Source organism: Leptonychotes weddellii, chromosome 12, assembly GCF_054177405.1.
Source record: "Leptonychotes weddellii isolate Sample4059 chromosome 12, ASM5417740v2, whole genome shotgun sequence".
In the NCBI taxonomy this organism is placed as follows: domain Eukaryota; kingdom Metazoa; phylum Chordata; class Mammalia; order Carnivora; family Phocidae; genus Leptonychotes; species Leptonychotes weddellii.
This window is the reverse complement of record NC_138380.1, coordinates 82,293-101,727: the sequence shown is the minus strand read 5'-3', so window position 1 is coordinate 101,727 and position 19,435 is coordinate 82,293. Positions and strand designations below refer to the sequence as shown.

Sequence of the window (19,435 nt, the reverse complement as noted above, 5' to 3'; positions counted from 1 at the left end):
TGCACATTCCAAGATGGCAACCACCAGCTACATGTGACCCTTTCAATTTAAATTCTGAACTAATTCAGATTAAATACAACAACAGTTCGGTTCCTCAGCTGCACCAGCCACACACGGTCTGTGACGATGACAGGACAGCTCAAATGCACAACACTTCATGCCTTCAACATCTGTTAATTTAAAACACAAAAGTGTGTATTTATTACTTAAACTTGGAGCACATAGCCAAAGGCTTTCCCTTGAGCATGGACTTGCTGATTGGGCCTCTCGGTGTTTCTCCTGTGCAGACACACCCTGAAGCCTTGCCTCGGGTTCCCACTTTGAGAGTCTGGACGTGTGCTGACAGACTCCTGCCAGGCTAGATTTCCAGAGCTGACCCCAGCTGTCATTCTCACCTCCAACTCGATAGCTGCTCAGCAGCTTGCCTCTCCTAGTGTTCCCGGAGCACACACCCTCGTTTCCGCAGAGACGGTGCCTTTGGGTACTCCATCAGCTGGCATACCATTTGAGGCGGTTGGGTAAGGAACAGATGTAGGAGGCATCGGTGTGTTGCACAGTCTCCCAGAGGCTGCACGAGGAGGTGACAGGTGGGCAGGGAGAGCCCTCAGCGGGAGCCTAGCCAAGCTGCCTGGAGTGAACCTGCCAGTTTCAAGGGAAAAGCAAGTATGGGTGCCCACTGTAAACAATACTCTAGACTAAGCGGCTCAGAACACTCAACCTTCTTTGCATGCTGCACACCTTTCTTAAACTTCACAGCATTGTCGGCGGGAGCACACGCAGGACACTGATGAACAGGGTTCAGGAAAGGCTACCATTGGAACATGCTCCTGGGAATGTCCCTGAAATATGGGCACAGGGGACAAACTCCAAAGGAGGCCGTTGTAATTCGACCTACCTGAGATCATCTTGTCAGAGGGGAGAGCCTCACCAAGTGGGGAGGAATCTGCCATAATTAAAAGGAAACTCATCCCCTTTTACCCAGTTTTCTCTCCAAAGTATTTCCAGGCAAGTCGGGCCTCTCGCAGATGATGCTGCATGTGTTGTTTTTGGATTTTGTTCTCATTATCTCAATGACATAAACATCGACTAATTTTCAGGCAAAGCGCAACATGAACCTCATTCCTTTCGTGTTACACTTTCTCTGGGAAAGAGATTTGTGAATGCTGAGCTTCATCCTCACGGCCCTGACCCTGCACTCCACAGGGAGGCTCTCCAGTCCAGAGCTGGGACCAGAACACGTTCTCATCTCTGCTTGTCACTGGTCTCACCCTAGAAGGCCACCGTCCTCACCGGCCTTCACAGGACCTGAGGCGATATGCTCTCCTCACTTCTGTCTTCCACGTTCAAGATACTTTATGATGAGAGCCCTGCGTGGAGCCAAAGGCACGTATCTGAGTCTTCCTCCTCCTTAAGCCTCAATGTGACAGAGATAAATCCCCCACTTCTACGTGTGGACAGTGGGGTGACTCTCAGTGCTCGTGTAGCAAACGCCCCGGCTTATGTTTCAGACGAGGCTGTGACCATGGCCACACATGGATGCTGCCCCCTCTATGTGAGGATCCTGGGGTCCTGCAGGCAGTGGCCAGGCCCAGAACCATCTACCTTTCTACCCTTCGAGAAATCCAGTCCCCTACAAATATCAACTCAGAGACAGACAACTTAGGGAACCCTGGTGGGCCTGGCTCTTAGAGTCGGACCTCTTGGTTCCCACGTGCATCAAGCGACAGAGGTGCGTCCCCGAAGCGGGCACCGGGAAGCACTGAGTAGTGACAGGGAGGGAAGGGACTAACCCCGCCTGCGGAGGAGAAGCTGGGAGACCTGCATTGGGCGGCCTCTCCATCCAGGGCTCCTGGCTCTCCACAGTGTGGGGAACGGGCTGCAGGAACAGGGGAGTGGGGAGAGGACAGACAGAAAACTCTTTCTAGCACTTAAGTGTCAGGCTGGGCAGTATTTGGCAGCCTCCCTCCACGTTTAAGAGCAAATATGACCAATAGCTTCCTCCATTCAAAAGCTTAATCTAAGTTTAAAGTCACAAGTGGCAAAGCTTCTTCCAGAATCAGACATTGCAGGGAAGCCGATAGAGTGCTCGGGGTGTCCCGCCCAGAGCCACCTCCGCGTGCAAAGGGGCCTTTCTTCCTCCCTGCCCGCTAATGAGGACCTCTCAACCAGACTTTGTGGGAGGTCAGTGCCTCTCCAAGGGCAGTTCCTGCAGGAAGGTAACAGCCAGAATCCTGAGGAAAGCATACAGTCGCACAAGAGGAATTTCCATGGCTTGGTGTGAAGGGTTACCCTTGTCCTGGTTTCCATGAGCCGCACGTGAAACTCAGATTCACCACGTCCGTCTGAGGGAAGACGCCCAGGACACAGTTTGATGCAGCAAGACAGAGACCAGCCAGGAGAGCCCCGCACACACTTGCCTCTTCTCCTGATGCAGGTGGCTTGAGAGTTCAGTGGGGGCGTTTTCATGTGAATAAGGAGATGGAAGGGGGTGGACGGGAGACACTGAGAAGTAACTGCTATTTCGTGGCGGGAGGACAAAGTGTAAAGGCCTCCAGTGTGGATCAGCTCAGCTCAACAGGCCTCCCTCAGTCCTTAGTGAAAACACAGCACCAAGTCCAAGGACCTTCATTATAGACAGTGACTTCTAATTTACTTTTAATTTTTTTTAACCTTGCTCAAGAAAGACCAGAAAAACAACACATCCAGCTCTGCCCGAGATCTTTCTGATGCATACCCTTTCTGAACCTCAGTTTCTCCTTCTGCAAAGTGGAGGTGATCCCCGTCAGCCACTGAGCAGAAGACGTTGAGATGGTCAGGCAGTGAGCCCGCGAGAGGCGGGGCGGCGCCTCCCGTTCTCCCAAGGATGCCGAAGCGCCTGGCACCTGGGTGCTGAACTGGGCTCCTGGACTCCTCACCTGATGCTCCTCCTCTGGCCCTCCATGAACCCAGGAGCTGTGCCCAACCAGCCCCCTCAGGTGGAACCGTTAAAAGAGAAACAGATGGTGCCACAGTGTTAATGCTGATCGTGGTCGAGCTGACAGAAATACCACCTCCTATGGGCCAGGCACTGCCCGCAGCACTGTGGACACAAGAACTCATTTAATCCCCAGAACGCCAAAGGCCACTGGTGCGTTTCTCACCAGGACCAGGCCGGCCCAAGAGCCCGATTCCAGGGCCTGTGTGTGCCCCAACCCCTGGCCCACACAGCCTCTGAGGTGACTTAACTGGGGCGGCTGGGGTGCAGAGAGCCGGGCCACCCAGCCTTGGGAACAGCAATCCACCAGGCAGCTTTTGTGCTTGGGGTCCCTGGAAGTGCCAGGCAGGCGGGCTCAGCCTCTGATCACACTCGGGCCTCTGCAGGGGCTGCCCCTTTGGGGCCGCTCTCCGGGGGTGAGCCCATCGCAGGTGGAGGGTGGGGGCTCAGCGTCACAGCTGCCCCTGTGGCCTGTATTTTGGTCTGGGGTCACTGGACATCTCCGAATGGGAAATAGCACTTCAACAACAAATGTCCCGATTCGTCACTCCCTTTGCCATTGCCTTCATCAGTCCCTTAAACTAAGCACCAGTGCTCTGCCAGGGAGAAAAGAGTAAGAAGTGGGACGATTCACAGGGTCAGCGGGCAATCATTCTTAAGGACAGCAGAGTTTCAGAGTCGGGAAGAAACTTACAGCTCATCTGCGAAACACTGCTTTGTGGACGGGAGGTCCTGCCTCAAGAGGCTGCGAGATTGTCTCAGGTCGTGAGACCCTCTGGAAACACGTCCAAGCCCTCGCCGAATCCTGCTGCCATCTGCCTGCTCAGAACTTCTCATTACTTACTATGACAATAAAAACACCTAATCGAAAAATGTGTTTAAAATTCTACATGTTTTACCAAGTGTGCATTCTTAAATAACAAAAGTGACATACACCCACTGGACGCACGTTTCCACGCTGCATCAGCTCACGCAAGAGGAGAACAGAGACGCTGCCCCAGCTAACCTCCAGTGCAGCTTGCCGTGCATGCAGGGAAACCCACGATTCCTACCTTTATTATTTTGTGTACCAACATGTCTGTGCCAGATCCAATCTGAAAGAGCGCCGTTTCTTCCTGGCTGCCCCCTGGGCAGGTCTCTATCCCTGGAGGAGATGCAGGCTGTGCCCCTCAAGTTTTTGACCACTCTGGGCTCAGGCATAGTCTGGTGTCCCCAGCGGATGTGTCTCGTTTCTCTTGGGCTCACGCTGAACCAGCGGCCTGCAGCGGGTGGAGGCTGGGAGGACAGGGTGTGCAGGGAGGCTTCCTCAGTGGCTCAGGTGGGGATCTGCCCGCGCTGCCCCTGGGGCCTGGGAGGCTCAGAGCTGACCTCCTCAGAAGCACTGGTGGTCTTCCCACATGTTCTCTTGGCTGAAACCTCCACCCCCACTTCTCTGTGCAATTGGGCAGGGCCTCTGTCTCCCAGCCACAGCCCCCGATGTCCGTGTAGCCCCTGCTCTGCGGGCAGCTCCCAGGCAGAGGACAAGCACAAAGTCAGAGATGAGAGATGTGGTCTTGGCCGGTGCCCTGACGGGAACTGATCTCAGAGGCCCCGAAAACACCTCTGAGGCAGTTACTACCTTCTGTTTCACATGGCTCACTCATTTTTATTCCTTGAAGACAAGGACCCCCGCTTGACGCTCTGTGTTCTCGTACGAGAAGAATGAACCTGATAAAAACTGAGACAGGAGCAACACAGAGCTGGTGTTCTCATCACGCTGTCGGCCACCAGGAAGGTCTGGATGGTGTGAACTGTATTCTCAGTCCCTTGAGTTAAATTAAGAACCAGAGGAGCCCCGACAGGCACAGCTTTGCAACCACCTAGGACTTGTCCGTGGATCCTCTGAGCTCTAAAATTCTAATTTAATGGTCTTTAAAAAAATGAATTATCTTCATTTTGGTCATCAAAGCCATTGATCTGTTTCCCATTTCTAGCCCCCCTCCATGCCTTTTAAAGAACTAAAAGCTCAATGGAAAGACTCACCAAGTGAGTTGGAAAAAACCCTTTTTACAAGAGCTTTGTCTGTGAACCCAGCCGTTTGTTCTGACCTGAATCCCCAGACAAGCCGACTCCTGCCCAACCCCTGTCTGCTGGTCCCACAGAGCTGGCCCCAGGGCCATGCTGCAGACAGGCTTCCTGAGGGGACACTGGCTTATCCTTTTTCACCAGGTAGGTGCTCACAAACAGGTGAACACAGGACGACTCTGTGACCAGAGTTCTCCCCTCACTCTAGACGCCAGACACTGGTGGGCACCCAGCATTCAAAAGACCAGACGTGGGCCCTCTGACTTCTCCCAGTGGTGATCAGCACATCTGAAGCAACCCTCTGACCTCGAGGCCTCAGGTCACTATAAGATTTGTCGCATGTCCTGTTGTCACTTGGGCTACTTGTAATTTCTGCTCTCGGCCCGAAGCCTGCTCTTGGAGCTTTCAGAGACCACTTGCCATTACAACTGCAGCAACTTAAAAATATTCTTAGCCCTACCTTGCTTTGACTTTCTGCTCAGAGACCACCCCCAAATGCTGCCATTCCTGGACACTCAGCCATGGTTTCCTGGTGGCCTGAGCTGAGCACACAGCATAAGAAGGACCCCAGGGTCTCTGTTTCCCGAGACATGGATGTCATCCCCCAGCAGCTACCAGGAGCTACGCAGAGAAGCAGAGAACTGCTGGGCCAGGGTTCTCTGCCTCAGCGTTTACTGTAAACAAGAGTCCCCACTGAAGCCAACAACGCTCTCCAGAAAGCTGCATGGTGATGATGAGCAGGGTCCAGAGGCCCAGCCCCATGGACAGTGAGCACGATCACCGGGAAACCCTCCACTGGACCTGACGTCTCCAAAACACACTCACATTCCTAAATTTCCCCGCCAGTCCCTCCCTTGGTTTTGGATTTCGTCTTTGGCTATCTTTGATGCCACCTTTTCGGGTGGCCAATTACAAACGTCCTGTTACTCTAAGTCCTATAGAACCCCAGTCAATCTGAACATGAACAGTCATGATGAAGTCCTATTAGATGAGGGATTCCTTCTTCCTGTTGTTCTAAGGATGCGTATTTACATCTTGTTCTTAAAATATTTACCAGTGAGATAAGGCAAGCTACCTCCATGTTTTCACTGAGCTGGGTATGGTGCCAAATGCTGTTTTAAAAATGCTGCAATCAGGAACGATGAAACGAATGGCTGTTGGCAGAAGCAGAGTGGAAAGGAGCCTTTTGAGGGGAGACACCCAAAGCAAGGACACATCAGAACGAACGCACGTGCTCTTCTCAGAGATGTTAGTGTGGGTGAAAGACAAGCCCATGCCAGAGGGTGTTGCTGGAAGGGTCTGCAAGGCAAGCTGCTAGAACCTGCATGGGGTGTCGTGACAACCTAGTTGTCCACGGGGGTGGAAACCAGACAACGCACTGTCCCATCATAAACTGCACTTTCTTCCTGACATAGCATAGCTTGCAGGTGAGATGAGCCAGGCCCTCTCAGCATCCACAGTAACAAGTCATTTCTTCCACCAATGTTTACTGAGCACCTGCTATGCCCCCGAGGCTGCACTGTCATGGGTCACCAATGCCAGGAGGGCCCTAACCAGGAGCAAGCACAGCGGAAGATTAACTACGCCAACAGAGACATCACCCGAGGACCGGCTCTTCCGCATTCCCTTGACTCGTACCCGGGTCCACAAAGCAGGTCAAGCCTTGGGTTCCTGAGAGAAACAGCTAAGTAGGCTCGGACCGAGGCCCCGGGACCAGGCTGCTTCCTCAGGGGGCGTGCGAGATACCTGGGCAGCAGCAAGGCCAGGCCCCGCAGCAAACCTGGGAGTCCAGAAACATTTAGGGTGCTACAAGGAATATATTACAAACAATGCCAGGGAACCCCAATATTCTGCCTAATTAGGGTGCTGAATGAAGTAATGCCCCCTCCGTAGCCGGGAGGTGAGCCACAACTAAGGTCTGGAAATACCATTTGCTGGGACATTGCCCCTGGGTGGCACTTTGAAAATGGATCACTTGGAAATTTTGCATCTGGAAGCAAGAAAATTTTATTTGGGGTGGCAATACAGATGGATTCCATTGGTGAGAGTCATATTCTGGGATCTGAACTCATGTTAAACCAAGACTCAAAATCGAGAATTAGCCTTTTCTCAAAAAAGAGGTCCAGTTTGAACCTATATATTAAAAAAAATATGCCAAATCCAGTAACGTCTTCCAAGTTGAGCCTGAGCAAATCTGATGCCTGTGGGTGGGACTCCTGGCCAGCCCTGCTGCCCAAGGATCGGCTGCCACTCCCTTAAAGGCAGGAGCAACATCCACACCCCTCCTCAGACAGCCATGCACACAGCTGGCCTCGGGAAGCCTGTGTAGGCCCTAGATCGGCGTCTGTTTAGGAACACCGATGGGTGCACTAAACCGTGTGCAACATGCATATGCCTTTCACTCACTGAGATGTTTGCTGCCATGACCTTTCATAAACAGCCTCTGTTTCCTCTTTTTTTGTAAAGATTTTATTTCTGTATTTTTGGGGGGGAATATATGGTTGGGGGGTACAGAGGGGGAGAGAGAGAATCCCAAGCAGACTCTCCGCTGAGTGCAGAGCCTGGTGTGGGGCTCAATCTCACCACCCTGAGATCACGACCTGAGCCGAAAGCAAGAGTCGGACGCTTCACCAACTGAGCCACCCAGGGGCCCCAAAACAGCCTCTGTTTCCTTCAATGTTCAAAGTTCTCAAAAGCCTTTGTCCCAGTGTCTGTGACAACTTGGGGCCATGGGAACGTCCGTGTGGGGCAGAGTGGCAGGGGTGAATATACTGGTCAACGCTCAGGGAACCCTGCCATGTTTTTCCCGGGATAATCTTCCATAGATTTATGATCAGGACTTGGGTGACTTCCCGGGATCGCTCCAGGACATAGATCTACCAGTGTTATGATGAGCGTGACAAATCATGCTCATGCATGGCCCAGCTGAGTTTGAGCCCGTGAGTGAGAACCAACGCAAGCACCGAAACGCCTGGTCCTGGGCTTACGTGCCATGGCGCCTCGGGCTCTCTCTGCGACCGGCCCTTGTGGGAGGCCCTCCTAGGCTTGGTGGGGGGCACGGCTGTGAGCAGGGTCTGCGGGACAAGAAGACGGCTGTGGCACAGTCCCCCAGGCCCCAAGAGGGTCCACCAGTCAGTGCCCTGGACCCCGGTTCTAGTGACCCCCCCACCCCTGTCCCCCCAGGAGTGCGGCCTCCTGTGGGTCCCCAGCACAGAGCCCTCTCCATCCTCATCCTGCCCTCCCTGCCCTCCTCTCACTTCAGGGCTAACCTTGGGCTCACCTCCTCCTGCCTGCAGGGCCTTCTGCCAAAAACAGCCCCTCTGCCTCTCCCTCTCCCCGCTCTTGCCTTGTGCTTCCACACACGTTTGGTGCTCCCACCCAAAGGTACCTCTTCCTCGGAGAGAAGCCCGCTGCCTGTCTGGCATTGCTCCAGAGCGGCTTGCCCACAACGTCCCTCCATGGGACCTGCTCAGTCACCACCGCCCTGCAGTTTGGCGGCTGGCTGCATCGGTCTGTGGAAACGCTTCTTCTCATTGCCCTCCACAGCAGACATCATCTCCCACCTGGGATGTTCCTGAGCGGCTTCTCTGTTCCTGGGGCCACCCTCATTGTTCCTCTCAGAAGCGTCTGCCTCTGGAGCCTTCCTGAAGCACAGCTTGAATCACACACCCCACTTTTCAGAATTCCTCAGTAGGCTCCTTATTCTCAGCAGACCAGGCTGTGGGTCAACTCTGCTTTCCTTTCCCTGTTCCCAGCGCCCCCCATCCCGCCCGGGCTAAGGCTCTGTGCACCCAACAGGTGCTTCTCCCCCTTCGCTGCATGTCCAAACCCTGCATCTCCAAGCTCCAGCCCCCCAGTGGAAACAATCCCTCCTCTGGATCCCTGTAGTGTGTTTTGGAGCCAGGAGACTGTCTTGAGGGGATCCTTTAGTGTCCCCGAGCACTGAGCCCAGAGTCTCATAGGACAGAGCACAAGTGCTGGGGGGACAGTAGGAAGAACATGCTGCCTTTGTCCCTAGGAGCTATGCAGCCTGGACTCACCCCCACTGTCCTCTCAAATAGGCCTCTGTCCTCCTGCTACAGGGAAGGATGGAGCTGCAAAGAAGTCACAGATTTGAAAGGCTGTGTGACTGCTGCCCGGGAGGGGAGGAAGGTGCCTTGTCAGTAGCTCTCGGGCTGCCGGGGCAGTGTTGACTGCAGTCACGGTCAGCGTGACATCCCAGGGGGGTGCAGACGTCTGGGAATGCTCTGCACCACGGATTTATCGTGCCCAACTGCGTGGTCTCCACCTGCAGACAAACCACGGCTGCCTGGGACGGGTCCGTGTTCACACACAGAAAAGCAGAGAACTGACTCGACCCTGCCAGGGGTGTGATAACGAAACTCAGGCCAGAGGACAAGGTACCAATCACGGTCCTGTCCTGAAACCTCAAAGCCATTGCTGTAGGCCAGCGGAGAGGAAATGCTGGTTTCACAAGCGGTCCAGTAAACGAGTGGAAATCCTTATCCGAAGAGGTAGCTCAGGCTGCACGTGCTGAGAGTTAAAAATGAACCTGCAGGCGAGGTTGGGTACCACAGATGGTGGACTGTCAAAGGAACTTTCATTCCCTTTGAAGCAGACATTAAAGAGAAGAAAGTCCTTTTCTAAAGCATCTTCTCTCTAAGATACTAAATATGGCTTTGTAAAAAGAGCATTTGAGTAGGAGTCCAGGGACCTGGGCTCTGTCTGCCACCAACTTGGATGAGATACTCGGAATGCTCTCTTGAATGTCTGTACTTTGATGCATCTTGACAGGGTGGCTGATGATTACTTTCCAGATCAAGATGGAAGGCTCCCCTGCCAAGTGCTCTGTGCACATCTCCCTCCCCACCACCTCTCAGGGGCACGGCACGCTGTCTGCCTTCCTTCTGCCCTCGGCGCTGTGTGAGGTTCGCACAGTCTGTGCTTCTCAGACAGGTCTGTGCTGCACAGGAAGCGTCCCTCCAGCAGAAGCTTGTGTGCCAAGAAGCTGAGGGGCCCCGCGACGGGACCCCATGCCTAACATGCATGAAGGCCTGTGTTCATTGTCATGACAAAAGCAATACCAAGGTGCAAAAGGAGCTGGAAGGGAGACCGCAGGCCTTCGCCAGGTGGGAGTGAATCCATCCCAGGGCTGAGCACAGGACACATGAGACCAAAAGGAAACCAAGACCAAGGTCACTGAGCAGGACCACTGTGCATAAGAGGTTTATAGTAAATTACCACACTACTGGTCACCGATTAGCTTATGATCAAAAAGCATTTTCCTGCCCATCCTGTTTCTGCCTTATCTCTGAGGAAGGATGCCCCAAGTCCTCACTGTCGGTTTCTGGTTCCAAGCAAACTGATGTTATTGTATGTTCACATTCTCTGGTTGCCCCTCGGAAATCCTACTGTCTCTCGACTCCAAGCCCTGTTGTCTCTGCTAAGCCACAGCATTGCCACTGGGGACGTGATTCGGGGTTCCCAGGGGTGATCATGCCCTGACCAACTTCTCTTCACACCTTCCCTCTTGGTATACACTTAATAAAAACATGCTGCAAAAGTTAATGCAAGGTGCCACCGGGGACGTGATTCGGGGTTCCCAGGGGTGATCATGCCCTGACCACACCTTCCCTCTTGGTATACACTTAATAAAAACATGCTGCAAAAGTTAATGCAAGGCAGAATCAGCTGATGCCTCAGCCACGACAATAGCACAGCCTCGTTCTCACTCATTCTGTGCTACAAGGCAACCACTCAAAACCAGAGGCTCTGGTTTTGGCCACATTTTGAGGCAGTCCCTGGTGCTTGACCCAGAAAACTCGAGAAAGTCTTGCAATGGAACAGCTCACATCTCCAAGTCCCTGTCAGGAAGGGCTGCCACCTGCCCAAGCAATCAAAAACAGGCAAGACCGAAAGCCAGCTCGAAGGTGAGAGGTCATGTGGTAGCGGAACCCACCCTCCACACGGGAGCACCAGCCCCGCGGCCATGGCAGCCGGGGGAGCCCAGGAGGAGACCAGGGCTGTGTCTGCCATGCCGTGCACACAGCAGAAGTGCCTGGGGCTCGGAGCCTCCACACAGCGCTCCCGTGCCAAGGGAGGAGGCCCCATAGGCGGCAGGCTGCAGAAACTCCGGCCTGTAAACACAGCACAGATCACAAAACGTCGGTGGAATGAGAATCTGTGCTGCCAGGGATCATCTAAAGAGGAAACCCAATTCCCACTAACCCGAAAAGCAGCAGAATGTGCCCCCACTGCGGTGAGAATCCAGAGGGAGGAGGAAATCTGAGCTAAGGAGGGAGCACACAAAGCGAAGGGGCAGAAGCAGTGCAGACGGTCAACCAGCCGCTGAGCTGAGTCTTGGGGTCACCAGCAGCAGAGACTTGGCCGGCCTTAGAAGAAAGGACAGAGAAGCTAACCTGGTCCAAACCAGGGCAGTGTGAGTCCACTTGGAAGTCCCTTCCTATGATTTAACAGAGTGTCAGGTTACAGCTTTCTTCTTCCAAACAAGATCAGCAATCACCGTGGCTTCTAGGTGTGCAGACGCCCTATCTGCTAGAAATGGATTTCTTGTTTATGATTCCCGGTAGGAGTCTAAACACAAAAATTTAATTCAGGGTAGAATTTTTTTCAGTGAGATTCATTTCCCGTAAAAAGTAAATTTTAAGTCATTACTTTCAGAAAACTTGATAAATAATTATTGGTTATTTAAATATCCAAGGCTACTAGTTGATTTTAAGGAGTTTAGAATTAGGAGAAACCTAGTTACAAAACAAAAGACCCAGTCCTAAGGGAAAAAACACATCAGTCTCTTTAACTTATTGGCCACAGAGATGTTTGGCCTAGAACAAGGGCCTACTTGCATCAGAGGGAAAGGGAAAGGGAGGAAACAGGGGTCTGGCATCACCCTGACTCAGAAGGGCAGCTGCCTACTCCTTGGCTGTGCCCCTGACTCCCAGCATGGCTCCCTTCAGACCCACATGGATAGAAGACGGTGGGTACTCTGTTTATGCCTCTACTTGCGTGTCCGCTGAGGACCAGGAATAGAAAGCCATCGACACAGAGCTTGCTCTTCAAGAGCTCATGCTCCACAGGGAGAAGGACAATCTCCGAGCAGACGATGCACACGATAGCAGGGCTCTGCACGGGCCACAGTGGCAGAAACAGGCACCCCCGCCTGGTGTGCGTCCAAGAAGAGTTTGCAGAAGAGGAGACACCTTCCCCACTTGATTTTCTGAGAGGGAACCCCTTCATGAAACTGTCTAGTTCCCTTTGTGATGAAAAGTGCAGGGAAAGACTGGATGTAAAATGGGATGTAATTACTTTTATTTTATGTGACACAACAATCACAGAAATAAGAACGCTGTGAAAATGATGTTATTTGGTGATATGATTTCGTGATCAGTGGCTTGAAGTCCATCCTCAAATGCTGGTGAAATATTTTTATTCACATAAACAAATGCTGTCACTAGAGCCTGGCTTATAAGCTACCTAAAAGCCCAGGAGCCTGGGACAGATAATGAAATATGTTAGAATACTACACAGCTCTTAGCAGAATATTTAAACCAATAAAGAATCATCTCCAAATATACTGCTGAAGTTAAAAACAAAAAAGAAACACAAAGTCCAGACCGGAGCATAAGGGCGTACGGTACGTGGCTTCCATTTGTAGGAGAGAAGCGAGGAGCGGGGTGAGTGTGTGTCCTGTGTGTGCATGCCTCATCGGGGGGATAAGGGAGAGGCTGTCTCCAGGGAGGGCGCTGGAGGTCTGCAGTGGGAAATACCTGTCATTAGATGTGTGTTTGAATGGTTTTTCTCCCATGTGCATATATCACTTAATTTTTAATTTTCATTAATGTGTTCAGCAAAAGCTTATTCAGTGCCTTCTTAAATGCCAGGTACTGTGTAAGACTTGGGGCTGTGATGGGAGCAAGATGCCGTCTCCCCCTTGAGGACCAGCACAACACGGGACTGTGAGCAGTGGCCACAGCCGTCATGCTGTGGAGAATCAGAAGGAGCTCAGCCGTGCGGAGAAGCCACTCTGCTGGTGCTGGAGACAGTTCTCTCTGGGCGTGTCTCGGGAAGAGGACGTCTGTGAAAGGGGCTTGTTGGACAGAGACGGTGCTTCCGTCTGGCCTGAGCACAATAAATGAGAGAGCATCGTTCTCCGGAGCAAAAGCTGGGCAGGGGCACCAGCAGCCTCCTTGGGACACTGGGGGCTCCTCAGCTGTGACACGGACGGCCGTGGGCACTGCATCACGTGGCCGTTCTGCACCGCTCCCGTGGGACTTGGGAAAAGGGAACTATGTGAACATGGCTCCCAAGCTGCCCGTGTGCCAGGAGCAACCAAGTCTGTCTCTGACCCAGGGTCCCAAGTCTTTGGCATCTATGAAACCGTGCAAGCTAACTTGTCAGCTTGCAAGGAGGGGAAGTCCAAACCCCTCACAGTGCTTGACAAGTAGAGCCAAGTCAAAGAAAAGGAAGTTTTTTAGTCTAGCACCTCCCATGGTGCTGGTCCTAAGCTAACATTCGCCACCATACCCCGTTCAGCCGTGCACCTTAATGGGACAGCTCCGAATATGGAGCTATCAAGAAAATACTGGTCCCCCTCTGCTCCGCCCAGACACAGGCCACAGCCCCTCCAGATCTAGGCGTAAATAATACAAAGTCACATAAGAGTTCCTCTCCACTCTGTGCACAGGCAGGAAAACTGGGCAAAGCCTGAGTAGCTGACTCATTCCCTCCCCTCTGCAGGTCGGCACAGGCTGCCGCTAGGGAACAGTGCCGGATTTTAGCTATGTTTTTAGGCATCAGTGGCCTCGGAGAGCCTCATACATCTATTAGTAGGATTAAGTTAGTCTTATCCATGAATCAGCATTAAATGACAAAGCCTAAATACCTCCTAAGCTTTTCTTTCTTATACAGTGAATTCTTTAAAAGGGTTTAGAATTGAAATTGTCTTTTGACTGGATTTATGTGTTTGCATTTGCTTTAGATTCAGCACATAATAAAAAGAACTCCTCGTTGGATTTATACGCATTACCTTGCTAAATTGAAAACTAGTTTTTCCTGGTTTCTGTTTTCACACCAACTTCTTAATCCTACAGGATTTAAAAGTATGCACTACAGACCCTCTCGCTTTTAATTTCATGAAGCAAATGTACAACTCTCCTCTCATCCGGTCAGAATGCCTTCACTTACTGCTTCTGGTTTACCTCGTCTACAGTATCTTTATTTTGGTAACTTATTACTATTTATATCTCTGGCATTTGAGCCATGCATATTCCAACGAGTAAAAAGGAAAAAAAAGGAATTTAGAACACAAGTTGTCCCTCTTTACAGAAAGCTGAAGGGTGGCCAGGCCTAAACCCAGTCACACTGCCACTTTTCTCCTGAAGGGCGGCTGGCCTGGTAGCAGGCTCTTCCTGCAAGTCAAAAGGTGAAATGAGCCACATGCAGATATTTTGGCTATAGAGCTAATATTAGTAATAAGAGCCTTCAATATAGGAAAATGTCCAGGACTGATACTTGTCATTGCAAGAAAACTGAGTGACATCATTCTCCACCACTCCAAACAAGGAAGATCTTTTACAGCCTTCATCTAAAACTACCATGTTCTTTCTGCTTAAGCTGATGTCAAGGTGAACTAGTGATTTTCAAAGACTCTGCCCTTAGATATTGCCATCCAGCTGTCTGATGTGGGTCACATACAGATCACCCCTGAGAAACTCTGAACCGAGGCAGGAGGTACCTGTGACAGAGACTCTACTGAATATCTAAGATGTCCTGACCCATCTTTGTACTATGAGGTGCTGTCCAATGGTGGGGATAGGCCTGAGTGGTCCAGCCATCCCGGAGAGAGCAATCGGCAGCTCACAGGATCTGCCTGCCTATCCTGCAGGAGGTCTGCCGGTCTCCTGCAAAACTTTTTTTAAAGAACTAGTTGTAAACTTTTAAGAAATCAGAGTATTTTAGGTAAAGTTTGCATTTTGGATATTCTCTGAAAATACAAATCTGGGCAATTTGGAACCTGCATTTCCTCACAGTAACAGCCGAGGGTTGTAAGGAGACAGTCCCCAACATCCCCACTGCCCCATGTGTCACCCCTGCCCAGCCACAAGGCCATCAGCTCTCCCATAGGCCAACACCTTATCCTCATGAAGGGTTGGCCAGGGACTAGGGGTGAGACCTGTGTCTTTGGAACAGAGTAAAACTAAAAGGACATTGTTTTGAGTGAACTAATGCCACACTCCATCTATGCGAGGTAACCGGTAATAAAGATTCTTTCATGTATAAAAAAAGCCCCTGATTGTGGTGATCCTAACACCCTATTTCATAATGGCAGAAAACTTAACTTCCCTGAACTCGTCCCATTTCTCATCACACAGCACCTGTCAAGTGAGTCACGGGCACAAGGCCCCTCCGCCCTGTGCTGTCCACTCTCCAGCCAAGCCCAGGCCAACTGTGAGGGGATTCCTCTGAGGGAAAGTCAGGAGCCATATGCTGTTTTTTAAGTGCTAAGTATTCCTTGTTGCCCACTGAAATAGTGCCAGTGTTCTACTTGTTAACAAAATGTTCTTGATGAATGTGGGAAATAAAGAAGAACAAGAAAGAAGCACGAAGTATTCCAGGAGCTTTTCCCTAAAACATCAGCTGTGAGAGGAGCAAGGGAAGGGGAGAAGCTGTCCAGCTGCAGGCAAGGGACAGGCGCGCCGTCTGTAAGGGATCCACCAAGAGTAATAAAACCGAGTACAGCTTGTCTGCTTTTTCTTTATGACCACATGCCAGCAATGTCAATTGCACTCTTCCTCCCTTCCCCATTTTGGGAGTGTCTGTGTGTGTCCACGGCTTGTGGCAGAGGGCCTGGGAAGTATGTCCGGGAGCAGGTGGCAGGAATGGGCAGCGTGAGGTCCCACAGAGCCTATGAATGCCCTTCAGACACTGGAAGATGAAATCCCGTGAAGAAGTGGTTCTGTTCACTGCTGCTCCAGGGGAACAGTTAATGCCAGTGAGTGAACTCCACTTGTGGGCAGCCTCAGAGCATGTCAACGACCTGACCAGCAATGATGGCATGAGGTGTAGAGTTCCCAGTCCCCAGGAGTCTTCGGACGGCTAAGGGTCACCTACTGAGGATGTAGCAGACAGCATGCTGGCCCACCCGTCTCCATGCAGGAGGCCTCATGGATGGTGCTGCTGGGATCTGGGTTCACTGGCCACTTACCAGACGATTCTAAAGTCTGGCTCCTCTGCATTTATTTTTCCTAAGTCTCTTAATTTTCACTGAAGGTAACAGACCTCACTGAAGGTAACAGACCTCAGTGGCCATGAAGATTGTTTGGTCTCAAGGCCCTGGGTGGCAGGACCCGTGTCTCATCTCTCCTCAGAGCTGGCTAATGGTCAGCACATGGCTTTGCATAGGATTGACACTCGGTCCACCTTAGCTGTGGAGCTGATCTACTTCATTTGCCTTTCCCTGGTCAGAGCTCTACCAGACCATTTGGAAGATGTGGTGTATGCATTACAAAAATCACAGATCTTTAAGGTTGGAGGAATCCTGGGGTCAGAGACGTCATTTTTCAGCTGAGGAAGTGGAGGCTCCACAGGGGACCAGAAAGGACAGGATCCCTATTTCAGTAGCCGTCTGAAGCCCTACTATCCAGTGTGGGAGCCACTGGGGGCTGTGAGTCCCTGAAACGTGGTGGGTCCACATTGTGATGTTCTGTGAGTGCAAATCAAATGCTGGATTTTTAAGACCCAATATAAAAAAAATTCAAAATTTCTCATCCATGTTTTATATTGATTACAAGTTGAAATGATAACGATTTGGATATTTTTGGATAAAGTATATTAAAATTAATTTCACTTTTTTATTACTTTTTTAATGGGGCAACTAGAATATTAAAAATTATCTGTGTGGTTCACATACTATTTCTTCTAGGCAGTGCTGGTCTAGAACAAAGCTTATGTGTGTAACTTCTGGTCTCAAGTCCCTCTGCAGGACAATAAACTGTTTTAACACATAGTCTTACTTTGATTTTAACTTTTGTCTTGAAAATGAATGGAGATGAAAGACAAAAGGTTTTTGCTACTGTTATAATTTGGGTGCTATCACAGAACCTTCTGAATTTATAGACTTGTGAATGTGCCTAGCTGGAGTGCATGTGGTCCCAGCATGTGCTCTTTGACCTGGAGAAAATAAAATGAGCAAATTCACTGTATTCACAATAGGTCTGTCTTCAGGAAAACAAAAGTCTCATTTCCCTATTTGATTTCTGATGTTTCCACCATTATTAACTGGATTAAAATCATCTGTGATGTGACTAAAATTTTTAAGTGCAAGAAATCAGATAAATACTCATTCCATGGAAAATGGAGTTGCTTTTGCAAAGCATAACAATGCCCATGAAATTATTTTAGTAACTGTTGCTATTATGTCAAACCATGGCTATTGTTACTGTTAAGGATAAAAGCTTTCTTTTAAAAGGTTTATTATGGGAAGGATTCCCTGGCCCCCAATATTCATATAAGTTTTACCAGCAGTTCATTAAAAAACAGTGGAAACAGGCTTTTTTTTTGAAAATGCAGGTTACCTTAAAACTCAATTTTTAGAGTGAGGCGTGAGCTATTTGCCTGTCAGCTTATCCAACTGAAACCGCTGTACTCACCAAGCCGCTACCTTACCTTTGTATTTTTCTGTTTGAGTCCTTAGAAGCTCTGCACATTTTGTCTCTTCCTCCTGTATTTCCAGATGAAATCGACATTCTGGGTGAACACTGGTCACCTGGTCAAGGTTTAAAAAAATGGAAGTAACTAAAAATTTCACTGTTAAGAGGAAAGTTAAACAACACTTCTACAAAACAAAACAAAATAAAACAAAACAAAACAGCTCATGGTTCTAAGCTGTTCCCCAAATAACACTTACTTAAAAGCAATCACCTTCATATTTCTGGCATGGTTATTTAAAAAAAAATTACTTTGTAAAGGACTCATAACACAAATATAAACCTAATAGAAAAATTTTTTTCTGAGCAGGAAAACAACATACTAACATAATACATTGTATGTTGTTGGTACTAATTTGGCAGCAGTAGAGTTTTTTAATCCAATGATCTTTCAATATTTGAGTCCTCCATTTCATAGCCCTTGATTTAATTAAAGTACATACATGTCTACTCATAAGACTATTTTTAATGACCACATGCTATCCCCAGACGCCAGCACGCCTCATCTAAGGACAGCCTCTGCACTCACTGAACAGGGCTCTAACAGGATAATTTTTTTTTTAAGATTTTTATTTATTTATTTGACAGAGAGAGAGACACAGCAAGAGAGGGAACACGAGCAGAGGGAGTGGGAGGGGAGAAGCAGGCTTCCTGTCGAGCAGGGAGCCCGATGCGGGACTCGATCCCAGGACCCTGGGATCATGACCTGAGCCGAAGGCAGATGCTTAACGACTAAGCCACCCAGGCGCCCCTCTAACAGGATAACTTTATTTGTAGAGCCTGCAGGTCACATCTGAAACTTCAGAATTTGGTGCCAAGAAGATTTTCAAAAAGATTAGAGGGGTAAGTAGTGAGAGGAAGAGAAAGCTGGGTGTTATCACCACGGCTGCCACTAACAAGAGGTGGGTGACTTCCCATCGTGATCTGTCATAGGAACTAAAGTTGTGGCACAGATAGTGATTAGTGTTGCCTATTAATGTGTGCAAAAGACAAAACTGCACATTTCAGTCTTAGAAGAAAACAGTCTCTGATCTCTGTTTTTACGAAAATCCAACATTCTTTTTTTTATTTCTCCCCACCCCAAGTACTCACCCCTCCTGTGTCTGAACAAAATTTTACTTTTCCTGTAAGACTATCATACTCTGGGTATGTTATGGCCACCTGTATTTAATTACCCCACTATCAACATGCTTAATTAGGACTCTCACCAGGAATAAAGTTCCTAAACAGAATTAAAAGAACTAAACGCTGATACTTTTGCCACATTTACCCTCATTTTTAAAAAGACACCAAGTTCCTCCCCCCAGGCTCATTACTGGACAACCACCAACTGTTAGAAACTCCTGGTTTCAAACAGACTATACTTTTCCATATGAACAAGTCAATGGTCTTTAAGTTTCAGAATTGGGAAAATTATGTTGACTTAAAAAATGTTTGTCAAGGTATAAAAAGACACTATGGTTCCTGATATTCTTTAATATGCAGAGCAATGACTTACTTTGGGAACTCTTAGAAATCAAAGCTGCATTAGCCAGAATAATTCCTGGTACGTCTAACAAACTAGATCTTTCAAAGCATTAAAATTACTAACAAGGGTCTTCTTACAATTCTTTTTTAAGATTTTATTTACTTATTTGAGAGAGAAAGAGAATGAGGGAGAGAGAGCACATGAGAG

At 49.6% G+C, this 19,435-nt stretch overlaps 2 protein-coding genes across 3 annotated transcripts in view; one reads left to right on the top strand and one right to left on the bottom strand.

Moving 5' to 3' along the window:
• The window catches only part of DYNC2I1 (dynein 2 intermediate chain 1), a 227,322-nt gene that overhangs the window by 153,286 nt on the left and 54,601 nt on the right, over window positions 1–19,435 (top strand). The gene's annotated exons all lie outside the window — the stretch shown is intronic.
• VIPR2 (vasoactive intestinal peptide receptor 2) overlaps window positions 1–19,435 on the bottom strand; it is a 64,351-nt gene that overhangs the window by 43,955 nt on the left and 961 nt on the right. For both annotated transcript variants that reach the window (XM_081799735.1, XM_081799734.1), the window contains exon 2: window positions 17,720–17,819. In XM_081799735.1, coding sequence (XP_081655861.1) covers window positions 17,720–17,819 — 100 coding nt within the window. The remainder of the gene's footprint in view (window positions 1–17,719; window positions 17,820–19,435) is intronic.